The 16,293-nt window shown below is 48.3% G+C and overlaps 1 protein-coding gene across 5 annotated transcripts in view; it reads right to left on the bottom strand.

Annotated features, from left to right (window-relative positions):
• Positions 1 to 16,293, bottom strand: part of PARP16 (poly(ADP-ribose) polymerase family member 16) — a 58,223-nt gene that overhangs the window by 10,854 nt on the left and 31,076 nt on the right. For 2 of the 5 annotated variants that reach the window (XR_001881322.1, XR_001881321.1), the window contains exons 5-7: positions 15,766 to 15,907; positions 14,343 to 14,421; positions 10,845 to 10,952 (exon numbers count right to left, since the gene is read on the bottom strand). Coding sequence is in view for 2 of the 5 variants with exons in the window: in XM_017851195.1 (XP_017706684.1) it covers positions 14,286 to 14,421; positions 15,766 to 15,907 (278 nt within the window). In the remaining 3 variants the exon portion in view is untranslated. Of the gene's footprint in view, positions 1 to 10,844; positions 10,953 to 12,981; positions 14,422 to 15,765; positions 15,908 to 16,293 lie in introns of those variants that run through there. The other 3 variants (XM_017851195.1, XM_017851196.1, XR_001881323.1) reach the window with 2 other exon arrangements.

Below are 16,293 nucleotides of genomic sequence, written 5' to 3'. Positions count from 1 at the left end.
AGGTGGCGGGCGCCTGTAGTCCCAGCTACTCGGGAGGCTGAGGCAGGAGAATGGCGTAAACCCGGGAGGCGGAGCTTGCAGTGAGCTGAGATCTGGCCACTGCACTCCAGTCCGGGTGACAGAGCGAGACTCCGCCTCAAAAAAAAAAAAAAAAAAAAAAAACAACCATCAGATCTCGTGAGCCTTATTCCTATCATGAGAACAGCACAGGAAAGACCCACCCCCATAACTCAGTGATCTCCCACAGGGTCCCTCCCACAACACGTGGGAATTATGGGAACTACAATTCAAGAGGAGATTTGGGTGGGGACACAGCCAAGCCTTATGGTTACTCTCAGTGCCTTAAGAGCAGGGATCTTGTCTGTCTTGTTTTTGGCTGTATACCTTGCACCCAGCACAAGATCTGGCACAAACTAGTGTTCAATGACTATTTGTTGAATAAGTAGACTAACAGGATGGCCTATTGGTCAATCAGGCTGTACATCACAGAAGCAGTGAGTCTCCTGTGAGCCTGTTGGTTGGTCTGAGGATTTGGTCAGCCTGGAGTAGGTCAGGCAGCCGTGGAGTGGGCCACTTACTCTGTGGGGTTGGTCTGTGTGACTGACAGGTCAACTGGAAAGCCCGGCCAGGATGCTGGGGGGATACAAGAAGGAAAAGGCCCAGACCTACCCCCAAGAAGATTCTTGCCCACCTCTCTATTTAGAGTCTTACTGCTCCACATTCCCCGGCCAGGAGGTGCCATGGGGATGGCCTGGGGGAGTGAGGAGGCTATAGAGCCTGTCCCAAACTGGCAGCTGCTCCTCAGTAATTCTGCTGCAGGGCTTTCAAACCCCATGAACCTCACGTGGCTGCAAGGCTCAGGAAGAGCCTGTGGAGGAGGCACAGAGAGGGCTTTGTGGCTTCCTCCCCACCCCAGCTCGTAACCTCCCCTGACCTGGGCTCTCTGCTCATGGAAAGTCCCCCTCTGGACCTGGCTGCCTAGCCCCAGGAGACAGGCTGTAGGGCATGTTGCCACTATCTGCTCTCTGCAGGGGCAGAACATGAGCCTGTACCTCTAGGGGCCACTCCTTACAACTGAACCCACCCTAGGTGCCCTTCATAGACCAGGGGAAGCCCAGCTGTCTGGCTAAGGGAGAGGCTTTGGATAGAAGCTGGATATGGGACAGTTAAGCCCAGATCTTGCCACGAACACCCCTGCTGTGGGGTCATGGATGTGGCTAGAGTCCCATGGAGTATGTGTAGGAGGGTGTCAGAGCTGCTTGTATGAAAGCAGCTGTTTGCAATAACTGGGTTGCAGCACCCAGACCGCCAGCAATCACCGAGCTTCCATCCTGCTCACTGACAAACTGCATGACCAGGAGGCCCCACTCATGGTGACCTCATCCCCTCGCACGCTGCTGAGGGAAATGAGCTCAGGGCAGCCATCAGAGGCAGCCTGTTTACTTACAGGGACCCTGGCCATCAGCAGCTATTTGACCAGACATTCCCTGTCCTGGCCAGCATGAAGCAGAAATTTCCTTAAACACATTACTTTGGCCACAACCCATTGCTTGCTCTCTTGCTTTCAATTTTTTTCAAGAGGAAAATTCCTAGTTCTGGCCCCAAACAGAGCAGCCAAATACGGTGGGGGGCCATCACAATGACCCCCAGGGGGCATTTTGAGGTTTAAGTTACTCCCATCTCTAGGGTAATCCCTAGAGCTCAGAGACCATCAAACCAATTATCTGTGACCCACGTTGGGGACGGTCATTGGGGTGGTCAGCGTGACCTCCAGGCAGACCCTCTCCCTGCTTCCCTCAGGGCCTCGGCCACCCTGAGCTCACTTCCAGAGAATTTCCCAACTCAGCAACCCTGGCTGCACCCTAAACCCCTCCTTCAGTCCCTCCAGGTCAGGGATATTTTGGGAGAGCACAGGAGCTGCCAGTTTTAACAGGCTCTAGGGGATTCCCGAGATAATCACCCCCAGCAACCCTGGTTGAGAGGCACTATCTCCAGACCACCCCCAACTCTCCTTGTACCTGCTGGAACTCAGCCATTCCAGAGGCCTTGAGGGTACAGGGGTCATGGAGGTCTCCTTGGTCTGTCAGGCGTTCTATGATTCTCAGCCACCTGAGCCAGGACCAGAGCGATGCCCTCCCAGAAATATCAATCATGGAGGCAGACACCCTCCGCCTGTCTGGATGTGCCCATCCTGGGGCTGGGCAGGCAGGCACAGACATGTCAGGGAGCTTGAAGACTTAACTGACTCAGCTCTGCCCTGTGGCCTGATCCTATTTAGCTCAGCATCCTGCCTCACTGGGTAGGGGCTCAGGGGCAGAATCAGGTCGGAGGGTGTTGAACCTGTGTTTCATCGTACTTATCTGTACATAAGACGGGAAGATGTCAAGGATCCACATCAGAGAATGGGGTGGAGGGAGTGGCTCACACAGATCTCAGCTGGCAACTTCTTAGAAGGTACCAAAGAAAGGGCCAGATTTTCTCCCCCACTGTCCCCACCCCCAACCACCATAGGGTCAGAATTCCCTAAACATGTGGTTTACATGAATTCAATTTGTCAACGTGTCTACTGAATCCAACATTTGTAAGATATGAAAGCTGGAAAGTCTGTAGATAAGAACGGAAGCTATTATTTATTGAACATCTAGTGTGTGCCTGGCATCATGCTCAACGATTTTTTTTCTCCAAGACAGGGTCTCGCTCTGTTGCCCAGGCTGGAGTGCAGTGGTGTGATCATGACTAACTGCAGCCTCGACCTCCTGGGCTCAAGTGATCTTCCAGCCTTAGCCTCCTGAGTAGCCAGGACTACCAGCACAGGCCACCATGCTGGGCTAATTTTTAAAAAATTTGTTGTAGAGACAGGGGTCTGGCTATGCTGCCCAAGCTGTCTCAAACTCCTGACCTCAAGTGATCCTCCTGACTTGGCCTCCCGAAATGCTGGGATTACAGGCATGAACCACCACGCCTGGCCCATGCTCAACACTTTACACACGTTATTTTATTTAATCCTCACAACAATCCTGATGAGGTTAAAGAACTCCAAAGGACACAAAATACATATGGCAGAGCTGCGATTCAAACTGAGTTCTGTCTGAACCCAGAGCTTCTACAATTAGGCATCTCCCAATTTGACCTCTAAAAAGTAATTAATTAACTCAGGAATCAATCATACTCCTGTAAACCAAACAAGGCCTATACAGTTAATGATGAGGTACTCTAACCCTTTCATTCTACAGATGAGGAAACTGAGGCCAGCTCACAGTGAGTCTAAGCTGAGCATAGGCTAGTGTCTTGGACTCTTAGGTCACTGCCCTCTCACCACCCCAGCCTGTCTACCCAGGCAAGGGAATGGATGGCTGGAAAGCTGTGAGTTCTACGGAAACACACACATGAACAATCACACAGACACACAGAGACATGTATACACAGGCGATAACACACACAGGCACTTAGACCAATGCATCGTTCTTATCTCTCTACTTTCCACAGTTCCTTTCCTGGGCCCACCCTTTAGATGGCCACATTCTGGCTCTACTCTGGCCATAGACACCTCTTCAAATTCCCAGTGCCTAGTGTGGGGACAGTCATAGAATAAGCACTTTAAAAATATTTGTTGAGTCAATTAGTAAATCATAAATCAAGAATGAGTGAATGAATGCTTCTGCACAAATAGGCATATGTGCTTTCCAAGGCTCACTGACATATTATTTATACCAAAATAACCTCACTTGAGTACCCCCACAAACACACGTAGGCAGGTGGTAAACCAATTCAACTATACAAGCAGTAGAGGCCCACACTTCCCTCAGAGATACTCACATTCATGGGCTTACACAGATGTGAATACTTACACACAGGGAAACACACAAGTACATGCTTTCTACGGAGGAACCAGCAGCAACCAGCAATGCAGCTGCCTACACACACAACCCCAGAAGTCACACAAACCCACACTGACCTGCTCAGCTAGACAAAGGCAAAGCTGTAGGCCCGAAACAGACTGGGAGTGAGACATTTGTCCACAGAGACCCCTGGGCTGCCCCTGGCTCCCACACTGTCTGCCTCCTTCCCCCTTCTGTCTGCGGCCAGAGGGGGTTCCTAGAGGAATTCCTTTTACAGACTGGCTGAAAAAGCCGGCTCTTCCTCCTCCCCCACAGACCCAGGCCAGAGTCCTAGGTCAGGGAAGCAGATGTTATATGTTGGGGGGAACTCTGCCTTCCCAAGGACTCTGCCATTGGTCCCCAGTTGTCTCCCAAAGCCTGGCTAAGGCCAGGCTGGATGCTGGACACTGGACTCTGGACGGTGGCAGAGCACACTCAGGTTGCACTGCCCCAGCTCTACTGCCGAATAGATGATTTAGGAGCATCTAGTGAACAGCGCTTTTCCAGAAGCCTTGCTTCCTCAGGAAACAGCTCGGCCACCAGCCTGATCTTCAAAACAGGCCTAGGATGAAAACACTCCTGCTTCTCTGCAAAAACATGGGCAGCTCCTCTTGCTCAAAGCCCCTAGTGTCATCCTAACCACAGCATCTCAAGGCTGTAGGAATTAAAGGCCAGGGTTCTAGTCCTGCTTCTGTCTCAACTCTGTGGACTGTGTCCACTTTTGTAAAATGAGCCATTTCAGTGTGATGACTTCAGATCTAGCTGGAATGGTGTCAGAATCTAATTCCCCAGGCAACCCCTGGGCAGGGGTGAAGGCGCTCCCACCCCAGGGACAGTGGCCCAGTAGGGGCCTCCTCTCAAGTGACAGTCATATTACAAACACAGGACTTGTGCCTGGAGTGGTTTGAGGCTGAGGTGCCTAGTGCTGGGGCAAAATGGGGACTCAGGAGAAATGTCCCGTTCAAACTGGAGATAGATACCTACCTTCCTTCTCCCTTGTACCCACTCACCAGATACTCAAAGATACTCACATACATGGGCTTACACAGATGTGAATACTTACATACAGGGAAACACACAAGTACATGCTTTCTACCGAGAAACCAGCTACAACCAGCAATGCAGCCGCCTACACACACAACCCCAGAAGTCACACAAACCTACACTGATCTGCTCAGCTAAACAAACGCAAAGCTGTAGGCCCGAAACAGACTGAGAGTGAGACATTTGTCCACAGAGATCCCTGGGCTGTCCCTGGCTCCCACACTGTCTGCCTCCTTCCCCCTCCTGTCTCCAGGCCTCTGCTGGAGGTGGACGAAGGGTTGCAGCCCCACCCAGCCAGGCAGGCCTGGAGACAGGAATGCTGCTTAGCCCAGCTGGCCAGACAGGGGTGACTGTTTATTCCCTGATGTGAGGAACATCTCAGGCAATCAGGGGGATTTGGCTGCCAGCAGCCCCTGGATGCAAGGTCTCAAAAATTTCAACTTGATCAGAGCAGGCTGATGGCTTGAGCAGGCAGTGGGGGTGGAAGGGAGGGGCCGTCCCCTTCCTGCCCCACATTCAGTGCCATGTGTGCCTCTGGGCTCACCTCCTGGGTCTGCAATGATGGGGCTGGGAAGGTTACAGGAGATGAGCTCAGAGCTCTGACTGAGTGGGTGTCGGGGGACTTCCCATGGTATCCACTTCTGACATTGCAGGTGCCTTCTGCTCACAAAACAGAGCAGAGCTCACAACCCCAGCCTGGAAAGAGAACTCATTTTCTATCCACTAGGCCTGGTGTCGGCACTCTTGTCTTCCTATGCCACCAGCCTAGGTCTTCTTTGCTCAGACAGTCCCTCTAGCTGCAGTCTTGCACCTGCTTGCCTTTTTTTTTTTTTTTTTTTTTTGAGACAGAGTCTCTATTACCCAGGCTGGAGTGCAATGGCGTGCTCTCAGCTCGCTGCAACCCCTGCCTCCCAGGTTCAAGCGATTCTCCTGTCTCAGCCTGTCCAGTAGCTGGGATTATAGGTGCATGCCATGTCCAGCTGATTTTTGTGTTATTAGTACACGTGGGGTTTCACCATGTTGGCTGGGCTGGTCTCGATCTCCTGACCTCAAGTGATCCGCCCGCCTCAGCCTCCCAAAGTGCTGGGATTACAGGTGTGACCCACTGTACCTGGCCATGCCTGTCTTTCTTATTCCTGCTCTAGAGTCAGCCCTGGTTCTGCCTCTTTTCACCTTGCACGAGTCACCTCCAAACCTGTTTCTTCTGTAAAATAAACAGAATAGTATCTGCCTTGCAGGGATATTGTGAAGATTAAATAATTCTTTTAATATGCACATCATGCAGGAGGCACTTGATACACGGTAGTGTCCTTTTCCCTCCTCCCTTCTCCTACTGCTGCAGACTGCATCTCTGGTCTTCCTGAGGGCCAGGCCACTCCAATGTAGTTTACAGCCACAGCCCTGGTCAGACCAACCCATTGCTGCTTCCGGACTTTGAGGTGCCCTGGGGTTTCCGAGGCCAGAAGCCAGTCCAAGCTGACCGAAGGAGGCACCTTGAGACTGAGGCTGCAGAAGGCCCCAAAACACAGTGGCTTTTGTGTGTGTGTGTTTCCCATCTCTTATTTATTTATTTAGAAATGGAGTCTCACTCTGCTGCCCAGGCTGGAGTATAGTGGTGCGATCTTGGCTCACTCAACCTCCGCCTCACTGTAACCTCTGCCTCCCAGGTTCAAGCGATTCTCGTGCCTCAGCCTCCTGAGTAGCTGGGATTACAGGCATGCACCACCATGCCTGGCTAATTTTTATATTTTTAGTAGAGACGGGGTTTCACCATGTTGCCCAGGCTGGTCTCAAACTCCTGACCTTAAGTGATCCACAGGCTTCGGCCTCCCCAAGTGCTGGGATTACAGGCGTGAGTCACCATGCCCCCGCCTCCCATCTCTTATTTTGCACAGGTTTGAGTGCCTTGTGGGAATAGTCCAGGGGTCAGGACAGTCAAACTTCATCAATCCAGACTCACTAGTTTGCAATTCATAGCTTTCTATAGTTAACAAAGGATTTACATTAAAAATAATGATGCTCCAGGATGGCAAAGGGTGTCAGTTAAGATCTACCCACGTTTATTCCCTGTAAGACCCAATTTACTCTGTTAAATAAAAAGGAATGTATTGGTCACCTAAGTGAAAATTCTGGCTTTAAGCACAACTAGATTCAGAACTCAACATCATCAGGGCAGCAGCTCTGCTTTCCACTGTGTTGGCATCAGTCTGAGACTTTGCATGGCAGCAAGATGGCAGCCTCTCACATTCAGGACCACTGGAGATGCAAGTCTCTTTTCCAGGACCCCCAGCAAAACTTATGGTTCATTTTGATGAGATACTATTATTATATCAAAATGAGATACTATTATCTCAAAACTCATGGCTCATTTTGATGAGATACTAGTTGGATCCCAGGCCTAGGTCTGAAGCAATCACTGAGGCCGGGAGGAGGTAACTCACCAATTGGCTTGGACCTGAGTCAATGCTCTACTTGTAGAGTGTGTGGGTGGCAGTCAGTCAGCTTTCCAAGACCAATGAGAGTAGGAAAGGGAGTTGGTTCCCCAGAGAGGAAGTTGAGGTATGGTACCAGGAGGGTGAATGAACCCTGGGTGACAAGAACAACAGATGGCCTTATCCAAAGGAAATCGATGGCCAAAGAACTAATAAGACAAATATTTTTCTAGCCCTTTAAAAATATAATTGATGTGCTAGTTTTAAATCCCTACAGACCTCTGATAGGCAATATATTATGGGCTCATTTGGGATAGCCTGCACTTGCTCAAGAATAAAACTGCATCTTTAAAGTAGCCTGCGATCCATGCTTCCAACAAATTGAGACTGGCCTTCCTGACCCACCAGTGGGCAGTTTGACTAAATTAACCAATGTCACCAGCGATGGCTGGAAAGCCTGGCAGCACCACATGCTGTTTTCACTGGGGTCCTCCTTTGGCCAAACGGGGTTAGAGCAAAGTTTGATTCCAGTGGCTCCACTCCTTGACATGGTCAAAGCTCCTGCCCTTGAATCCCTAGTGATTTCTCTTTCACCACCCTCCCCTAACTCATTACTAAAACCTGCTCTTGTTATCAGTCATTTGCACATAGGTATGAATAAGTTTCAAGTTTAGCCTCTCTCAGGATCATCTGCACTTTAAATAAAACGCAAGGCGGCCGGGCGCAATGGCTCACACCTGTAATCCCAGCACTTTGGGAGATCAAGGTGGGTGGATCACCTGAGGTCAGGAGTTTGAGACCAGCCTGGCCAACATGGTGAAACCCTGTCTCTACTACTAATACAAAAATATTAGCTGGACATGGTGGCACGTGCCTGTAATCCCAGCTACTCGGGAGGCTGAGGCAGGAGAATCACTTGAACCTGGGAGGTGGATGTAGTAGCGGTGAGCCGAGACTGCACCACAGAACCTCAGCCTGGGAGACAAGAGTGAAACTCCGTCTCAAAAAAAAAAAACAAACAAACAAACAATGCAAGGCACTGTCCTTTCTACCCTACTAACCTCAAAAGGTATTTCTGGGGAAACAGCAAATGGGACTCCCTGAATTCAAGCAACAAATGTCCACAACCTTCTTTGAAACCCCCACTCATCCACAATGTCTTGTCAATGCATTTTTTTTCCTTCAAGTCTAATTTCATTCTCTTTTTGCTGACATTCAACTATTACCCTCTACTGTGATAGGGACGTTTCTTGCATCCTTGCACCCCTTTATTCACTCAACAAACTCTTCTCCAGCACCCACCATATCTTAAATACTTGGGTATATAAAGACTGCCTAGTCACTGTCCTCAAGGAGCTTGCAGTTGAATTTTAATGCAGGAAACCAGATTTTTTATTTGTCTGTCTATCTCTTTGTTTGTTTGTTTGTTTATTTATTTATTGAGATGGAGTCTCTCTCTGTCACCAGGCTGGAGTGCAGTGGCACAATCTAGGCTCACTGCAACCTCTGCCTCCCGGATTCAAGTGATTCTCCTGCCTCAGCCTCCTGAGCAGCTGGGACTATAGGCGCACACCACCACACTTGGCTAATTTTTGTATTTTTAGTAGACAGGGGGTTTCACCATGTTGGCCAGGATGGTCTCGATCTTCTGACCTCAGGTGATCCACCCGCCTCGGCCTTCCAAAGTGCTGGGATTACAGGCATGAGCCAATGCACCCAGCCTAATTTCCAGATTTTTAACACAAGCAAAGTCTAGCCCAGTGGCTGATATAAAGTAAGTATTCAATAAATGTTGCTTCCCCTTTTCAGGGCTGCAGTATATGGACACTACAGCAGAACACTGGAAATTTTCGAAAAACCCTTTCCAGGTGGACAAGGGCACCAGCCAGAGTGGGTGGAGATGGTGGTTTCTATCTTTACTTGGGAATGTCATGATTTGTTTTGGATGTTCCAAATGTCAGGTTGGAGATGCAAGCAGAGGAGAGGGGCTTATTCTAACCAGATCAGGGCTAGAGGCAGCCCAGGACACTGTCTCCATGGTGCACAGCCCCAGACAGTTTGGAAACACACAGAAACCCATCCAGAGGCAGGAGATTGACAAAGGCAAAAACAAACAAAGACCGAGATGGAAAACTCATGAGGTGGGGCACAGTGGAGAGGAGGGTAGTGGGGAGAGAGACAAGTGGGGCCATGGAGGGGGCTTAGAGAGGGGTGTGGTCCTGTTTTTGTGTGAGCTAAATCCAGCCCCAGGGCCTAAGAATCACCATGGCAACAGGATGAATGCTGCTGACTCCATGCCAACACAAGCCTCCTGGGCTTAGCAGGAATGGGCTCAGATGCGATGGGGCCACGTTCTCAAGAAAAATATCTGAATCGGGCTGTTTAAATCACAAACTCTCCACCCCTCTCCTGGTTTTGCAGGCAATCAGTGTTTAATGAAATGAATTAAACAGAAATGACACGGAACCACTTCCCCTACTCTATCTCTCTCTTATACACATGTGCACTTATTCCCACAGAGCAAAACTCTTTCCCTTTCTGGTAGAAACTGACAGCTCATGGGATGCTGCACATTTTCAGAAGCAAGGACCTCACCTGTGAGAGGTTCCCCCTTACAATGGCATTAGTGACAGAAGACAGATGGGGTTGCTTTTCACAAGACCTAAGGCAGCTGGGGGCCCCTATGAGGTGGCTCCAACTAAACCACTTTTACCTTTCCCAGAGCTTGGCCTATGGGATCTCCCTGAGATTTAGGGTTGCTGCTAAATAGAAGGTGCAGTCTCGTGTAGGGCTTGTCTCCTTCCTGCCTCTCCATTCCCAGGTACCCAGAGGTCTCACACTATCCCCTAGTACACTAGTCCAGTGCTAACTCATCCATTAGACATAGGAGGCACAGTGCCTAAGGCCCACATTGCAAAAATGTTTTGATTTCTTTTAAAATTAGAAGAAAAAAACTTTTAAGTGGAAGAAAATGGTTTAGTACATATTAATATATTCATCTTTATATCAATGCCGTAATAAAATGTAATTTTAAAGAGTTTTTTTTGGCCGGGCGCAGTGGCTCAAGCCTGTAATCCCAGCACTTTGGGAGGCCGAGACGGGCGGATCACGAGGTCAGGAGATCGAGACCATCCTGGCTAACACGGTGAAACCCCGTCTCTACTAAAAAATACAAAAAACTAGCCGGGCGAGGTGGCGGGCGCCTGTAGTCCCAGCTACTCGGGAGGCTGAGGCAGGAGAATGCCGTAAACCCGGGAGGCGGAGCTTGCAGTGAGCTGAGATCCGGCCACTGCACTCCAGCCTGGGCAACAGAGTGAGACTCTGTCTCAAAAAAAAAAAAAAAGAGTTTTTTATGGAGGAAAGGGGGCCCAGAAAGGCAAAAGTGCCCAGGGCCCATGGAAGTCATAATGTGGCCCTGCCCTAGTCTTCCCTCCTGCCCACTCAAACCCTCTAGACTCCAGAGTTTTCCTTCCCCCATATCAAAACGTACCTGCTATCTCATGTCCCTCCACTAACCCTGGAGCTCCTGGAGGGCAAGACCATTCGTTATGTATCCTCTGTGCCCACAGTCGTATCAGGTATTGCGTTACCATTTCTTCTTTTTGCGGGGAGGGGGTTGGAGGTGGGATGTATGGGGTGGAGCAGAAAACAGAAAAAAAAAGACAAGGCTAGGTTTGAAACAAATATTGCCAGAATGAGAGGCCCACTCCTCAGCCCTGCTCTCTAGAAGTAAGCTAATGTGACAGCAGAGTCAAGCCAAAGCAGGGGTTCTTCACTTGAGACATATGGCCAGGTCTCGGGGAGCAGAGAATTCCTGGAAACTGCAAAAACTTCCCATCTATGCAGTCTGACTTTGTCCACATCCCCTATGCTGAACTCCACTGAAACTGTTTCTGCTGAGTTTGCCAATATCTCCAATCCAGTAAATCCAACAGACACTTCTCAGGTATAACTCTGGTTTCTCAGCACCTTTTGACACTGCTCATCTAGCCCTCCTCTTTGGCTTCCATGACACTTTGCTATCTCAGTCTCCTCCTATTTCTCTGGTCACTACTACTGTCTCCTTTGCAGGCTCTCTGCTCTGTTGGGCCCTTAAAATAAGTAATAAAATAGCAGCAACAGATATATCAGTGATTTACTCTGCACTGGGCACTACAAAAGCATCAATCCTTTTAATCCTCAAAATAATCCTAGATCTGTTCTCCAACCACCAGCTACAGTGATTCTTCTAAAAACCATATCTCATCATTTTCTTGCTTAGAACCTTCTAATGGCTTTCCTCTGCCCACAGTTTTTAAAGTCTTTCAAGATCTGGTCCCTGCCTACATCTTCAGCCTGATTTCTCATCACTGCCTCTTCCTTTACAACCCGCCTGCTTTTAGCTTCTCCAAGAACTTCAGGTCTTTGCATGTGCTGTTCCTACTGCCTGAAACATTTTTCCTCCACTGTTTAGCCTAGAACCAATTCCTCTGGGGGAAGGAGACTGGTTATGTGATTGACACTGAAATCAGTCTGCCAGGTTCAACTCCCAGCTCTGCCACATCCTAGCAATAAAACCTTGGGCAAGCTATTAAACTCTCTGGGACTGGCTGGACATGGTGGCTCACACCTGTAATTGGGAGGCCAAGGTGGGCAGATCACTTGAGGTCAGGAGTTCATGACCAGCCTGGCCAACATGGTAAAACCCTATCTCTACTAAAAACACAAAAATTAGCCAGGTGTGGTGGCATGTGCCTACAATTCCAACTACTTAGGAAGCTAAGGCAGAAGAATTGCTTGAACCCAGGAGGCAGAGGTTGCAGTGAGCCGGGGGTTGCAGTGAGCCGAGACTGCACCACTGCACTCTAGCCTGGGCGACAGAGTGAGATTCCATCAAAAAAAAAAAAAAAAAGAAAGAAAGAAGGAAAGAAAGAGAAGAGAAGAGAAGAGAAGAGAAGAGAAGAGAAGAGAAGAGAAGAGAAGAGAAAAGAGAAGAGAAGAAAAGAAAAAGAAAGAAAGAAAGAAAGAAAATAAAAATACAAAAATTAGCCAGGCATGGTGGCGTGTGCCTGTAATCCCAGCTACAGGGAGGCTAAGGCAGGAAAACTGCTTGAACCCAGGAGGCAGAGGTTGCAGTGAGCCAAGATTGCACCACTGCACTTCAGCCTGGGTGACAGAGCGAGACTCCGTCTCAAAAAAAAAAAAAGTGGATAAGGCCTGTTGTGAAAATTGATCAGTATAGTAAGGTGCCTTGCAATGTTACATGTGTCACCTGAGTATTTTCTGACCCTAGACCATGTTAGGACTTCTTGCCAAGTATTTCCCTCAACTTTATAATACCATAAACTCCCAACTTCACTCTTGAAATGTTTGTCCATCTGCCCACCTTGCCAGGCTGGCAGCTCTGTGAAAGCAGGGGCTTTCTGACTTTGATCCTGCTCATATTCCTAGTGCCTGGCATACAGTAGGTACTTATGTTTGTTAAGTCGTTAACTAGAAATCCAAGACCTCCTAGATATCATATCCTGGTGATATATGCTCTCCAGCAAAAAGCTAGTTTGAACAAGGAAGGATGGAAGATAAGGTTTTTAACAACAAGGCATACAGGGCAGACTCATGCTGAGGCTGAAAGCATTCACAAAAGCAACTTAAATCATTAAGAAAATATCTTTATTTATTTTGAAATGTTCCAATAATCAATGTAAAACTGTGGTAGTGGCTCTTTCACAACTTTACAAATTATAGAAAATTATTTTCACCTTCTTTGCAGAAATCTCACTCCCAAATTGTACAGGGCTCTCTTATGGCTAAAACCCAGCAGGAAGAAGGGAGCAGAGAATACAGCAAGCAGGGCTCTGGCTCTCTGGGTGGCCAGAAGGCTTTTCCTACACATTAAAGCCCAGGTTGAGTCCCAAAGACCTATGACCCCCTCTGAAGGAGGCTCCATTCACACGGTTCTGTGGCACACTGGGGCAGGCCTCTATCTCGAAGGCCAGTAGGCCACAGAAGGCCTGAAAGCATGGCACTCGTGGTTGCAGGCCACAGTCAAGGCAGCTTTGTGAGAATGAGAACAGGAGGCGAGCCTATAGCTCAAATCCCTTTCTCTAAAACAGCCAGGAAAGAGGCTGTGGACACTGGCCAAACAGTGCACTAGGTTTAGAAATTTCCCCTTTTACTCAGCTCACAAAGACTAATTTGTCAAACAGCTATTAAAAAAAAAATCAGAAAACAAACATTTGGTTCCATTTCAGCTGTAATCAGCAGTTGGTAATTTTCAGAAAAAGATGAGTTGAGTTGCTCATTAAGTCTGTATTTTTTGTCAGGCCCCTAACTCCTTTCTTTCCCATCCATAGTTTTTTGGGGAGGTGGGGAGGTACAGCTGTAGGAGAAGGCTGTTTGTTGATTTGAGAAAACTGTTAAAATGTTTTGCACTCACATACAAAGGCTGATGGAATTCAAAATGATCCCACTGATTTTATGAGAAACATGACTGTTCCTCTTGGGTGTCTCAAGTCAAAACAAGGCAACCGCCTAGTGATTTATAGTTCCCACATTTTCCGCCTTCCAGAAGGCATTAGAGAAAGGGCCAACCTCCGCCAGGAGAGATTGTAAACACACCACTGACAGCTTGGACACTTTGTTTTAAATGCAGCAGGGCTTTTTCCTTTGGCCCTGGCTGAAAAGCCAACTCCCTAGGACAGTTTAAGAAGGAGCAGATGGAAGCGCTCCCCCAAAACCTAAGAGTGAGGGACTAGTAGTCCCGGTTGCCTGGAGTGTGGCTAGGAACATCATCAAAGGCAATCGATACATTTAGGACATACGAAAATTGTCCTGTGGTTCCCCAACTGCTGGCCCGTAGGCTCAACCTGGCTGGACATGAGGCATAGGAGGCACAGAACAAGTTACCATAAGGCACATAGTTGAGGTAGCCCCCACACCAGGCCCAGAAAGATTATCTTTTTGCACGATTCCAAAAGTGTTGGAAAGCAGAGGAGTTGATGACACTCACTATGAGCAGCAGCAGCAGATACAGGGATATCATGACGGTAAACCAATGGCTGGAAAACCAGGAGAGCTGGCTCGAAGTCCTGTTTAAGAGGGAAAAAAGAGTGGTGTTGGCAAAAAGAGAAAAACATTTTTTTTATAAGTGTGTACAACAAGTCTGGCTCAAAGAAGACAAAATGATGAATTTCATCCTTTGCCTGAGCCATGAAATGAAGCTTCGTGCTTCCTCGCTCAAGAAACCTGGGGCTGTTTGCCCGGGCACTGACACGCCTTTCAACAGGATATTTTCTAAATGTGCAAAGACAGCTATGCAATGAGCTCATCCTGATCTTCCCGTTTGCAGCTCCTCTTTTACCATTTACAACCCATCTTGATATTTATAACAATGACCTAGCTCAGGGTGCCTGCCCAGATGATGGCAGGTGGCAGGTTATTTAGTTAAAGTCTTTTCACTTTTAGACACATGCAGATATAAATCCAAGCTGGGGAAATCCTCTTTGGCCCACTAGGAGATGATCTAAACCACCCAAGTGTGCACTAAAGAGAGGCTCCAGGGAGAAGTGGGAAAGGAATGGAATTTTCAAGGATAAAAAGTCAGATGATTTTAAACCAAAGCATAATGTCACCCGGACCCAAGCACCTTAGGTCGATTTCCCAAATTTGGGCAGGGGTCTAGAGAAGACTCTACTGGTTTATAAAGTCTGGAAGTATGGAAACCATTGGTGTGTACAAGCAGGAGTGGGGATTATTTAAAGTGACCCCTTCTCCTGTCATATCTACTCACCTGCTGCTGGCCTCTGCAAGGAGCACCAGCGTGGATTCTAACAGTGCAACAAAATCTCAAGAGTGGCCCCCAACCCTGGTGAGCCCCATACATACCCCCACACTGCAGAGATGGAACTAGGCATCCACCAAAGCTGATAAGGTTTGAAGGCCCACATCTGCTATTGAGTTCAATGCTCTCATTTTAGAGATAAAGATGAAGCATCTCAGGTCCAGAGAGGGGCAGTCGGTGGTTCAGCAGCCACTGTGGGAAGCTACTGAGCTAGCCTGTGCACAATCCCACCCAGTGTCCAGTCACTGCCCTGCCTCTCAGCTTAACCTCATCGGTGGGTCTCAGACTGCAATCATGGGCCTAGTGGCTAAGGGGCCACACTGTTTAGGGCAGTCAATTTGGACTCAGTCAGTCCCTCATGCTATTTGTGTTTACCAATCTTTCTCTCTTCTCACTGGAATATAGTCCTCTTAGGGTCGAGACCACATCTTCTTCAGCTCTTATCTCTCACCCCTCACTGTGTCCAGCATGGTGCTTTATATACTTCACCCCTAGCGGAAGTCTAAGGCTGGGGGAGGGGAGGCTGATACCTACAACAACTAAGAAAGTCAGCACTCTGAATACAGCCATTAGTTGTTCTCCTGGACCTTACCTCTTGGGTGGCTTCTGTGAATACACCAGGAGGTACTTCACTCGCAGGAGCTGGTTATTGGTGACCACAAAGTACTTGGGAGGGATGTCTCCCCCTTCACTATGTTTGATTCTCGCTCGTCTGCGATCTATCTCCTTGGAATCTGAATAAGGAGAGTAAAACACACCTTCACTGGGGGGAAATAGAACTAAGGAAGCACATTATGAATAGAAGTAAGTCAAGCCTCCTGGTGCTGAGGGGGAAGAAGGCCTGGCAGGCTGAGGAACAGACCTGTGTGTGCATAAAGCAGCACTGAAAAAACTAGAGAATCTGGCAGACAGGCAAATGGGAGGAGGAAAAAAGGAGTAGGAAAATATAAGGTATAGAAGGAAGAAAAAACAAAACTCAACAGCGGGGAGAGCAGAAGGAAGAAGCAAATTGATGGCCATAGCAAAGAAATACGCCGGGACTGGGAGCTAGGAACAGGACTTGATCTGAACATGCTTCTTAACAGGCATTTTTTACATATATATATATATATATATATTT

Source organism: Rhinopithecus bieti, unplaced genomic scaffold (assembly GCF_001698545.2).
Source record: "Rhinopithecus bieti isolate Rb0 unplaced genomic scaffold, ASM169854v2 scaffold_31548, whole genome shotgun sequence".
Classification (NCBI taxonomy): domain Eukaryota; kingdom Metazoa; phylum Chordata; class Mammalia; order Primates; family Cercopithecidae; genus Rhinopithecus; species Rhinopithecus bieti.
The sequence above is the reverse complement of the archived record's forward strand: the minus strand, read 5'-3'. Positions and strand labels throughout refer to the sequence as shown.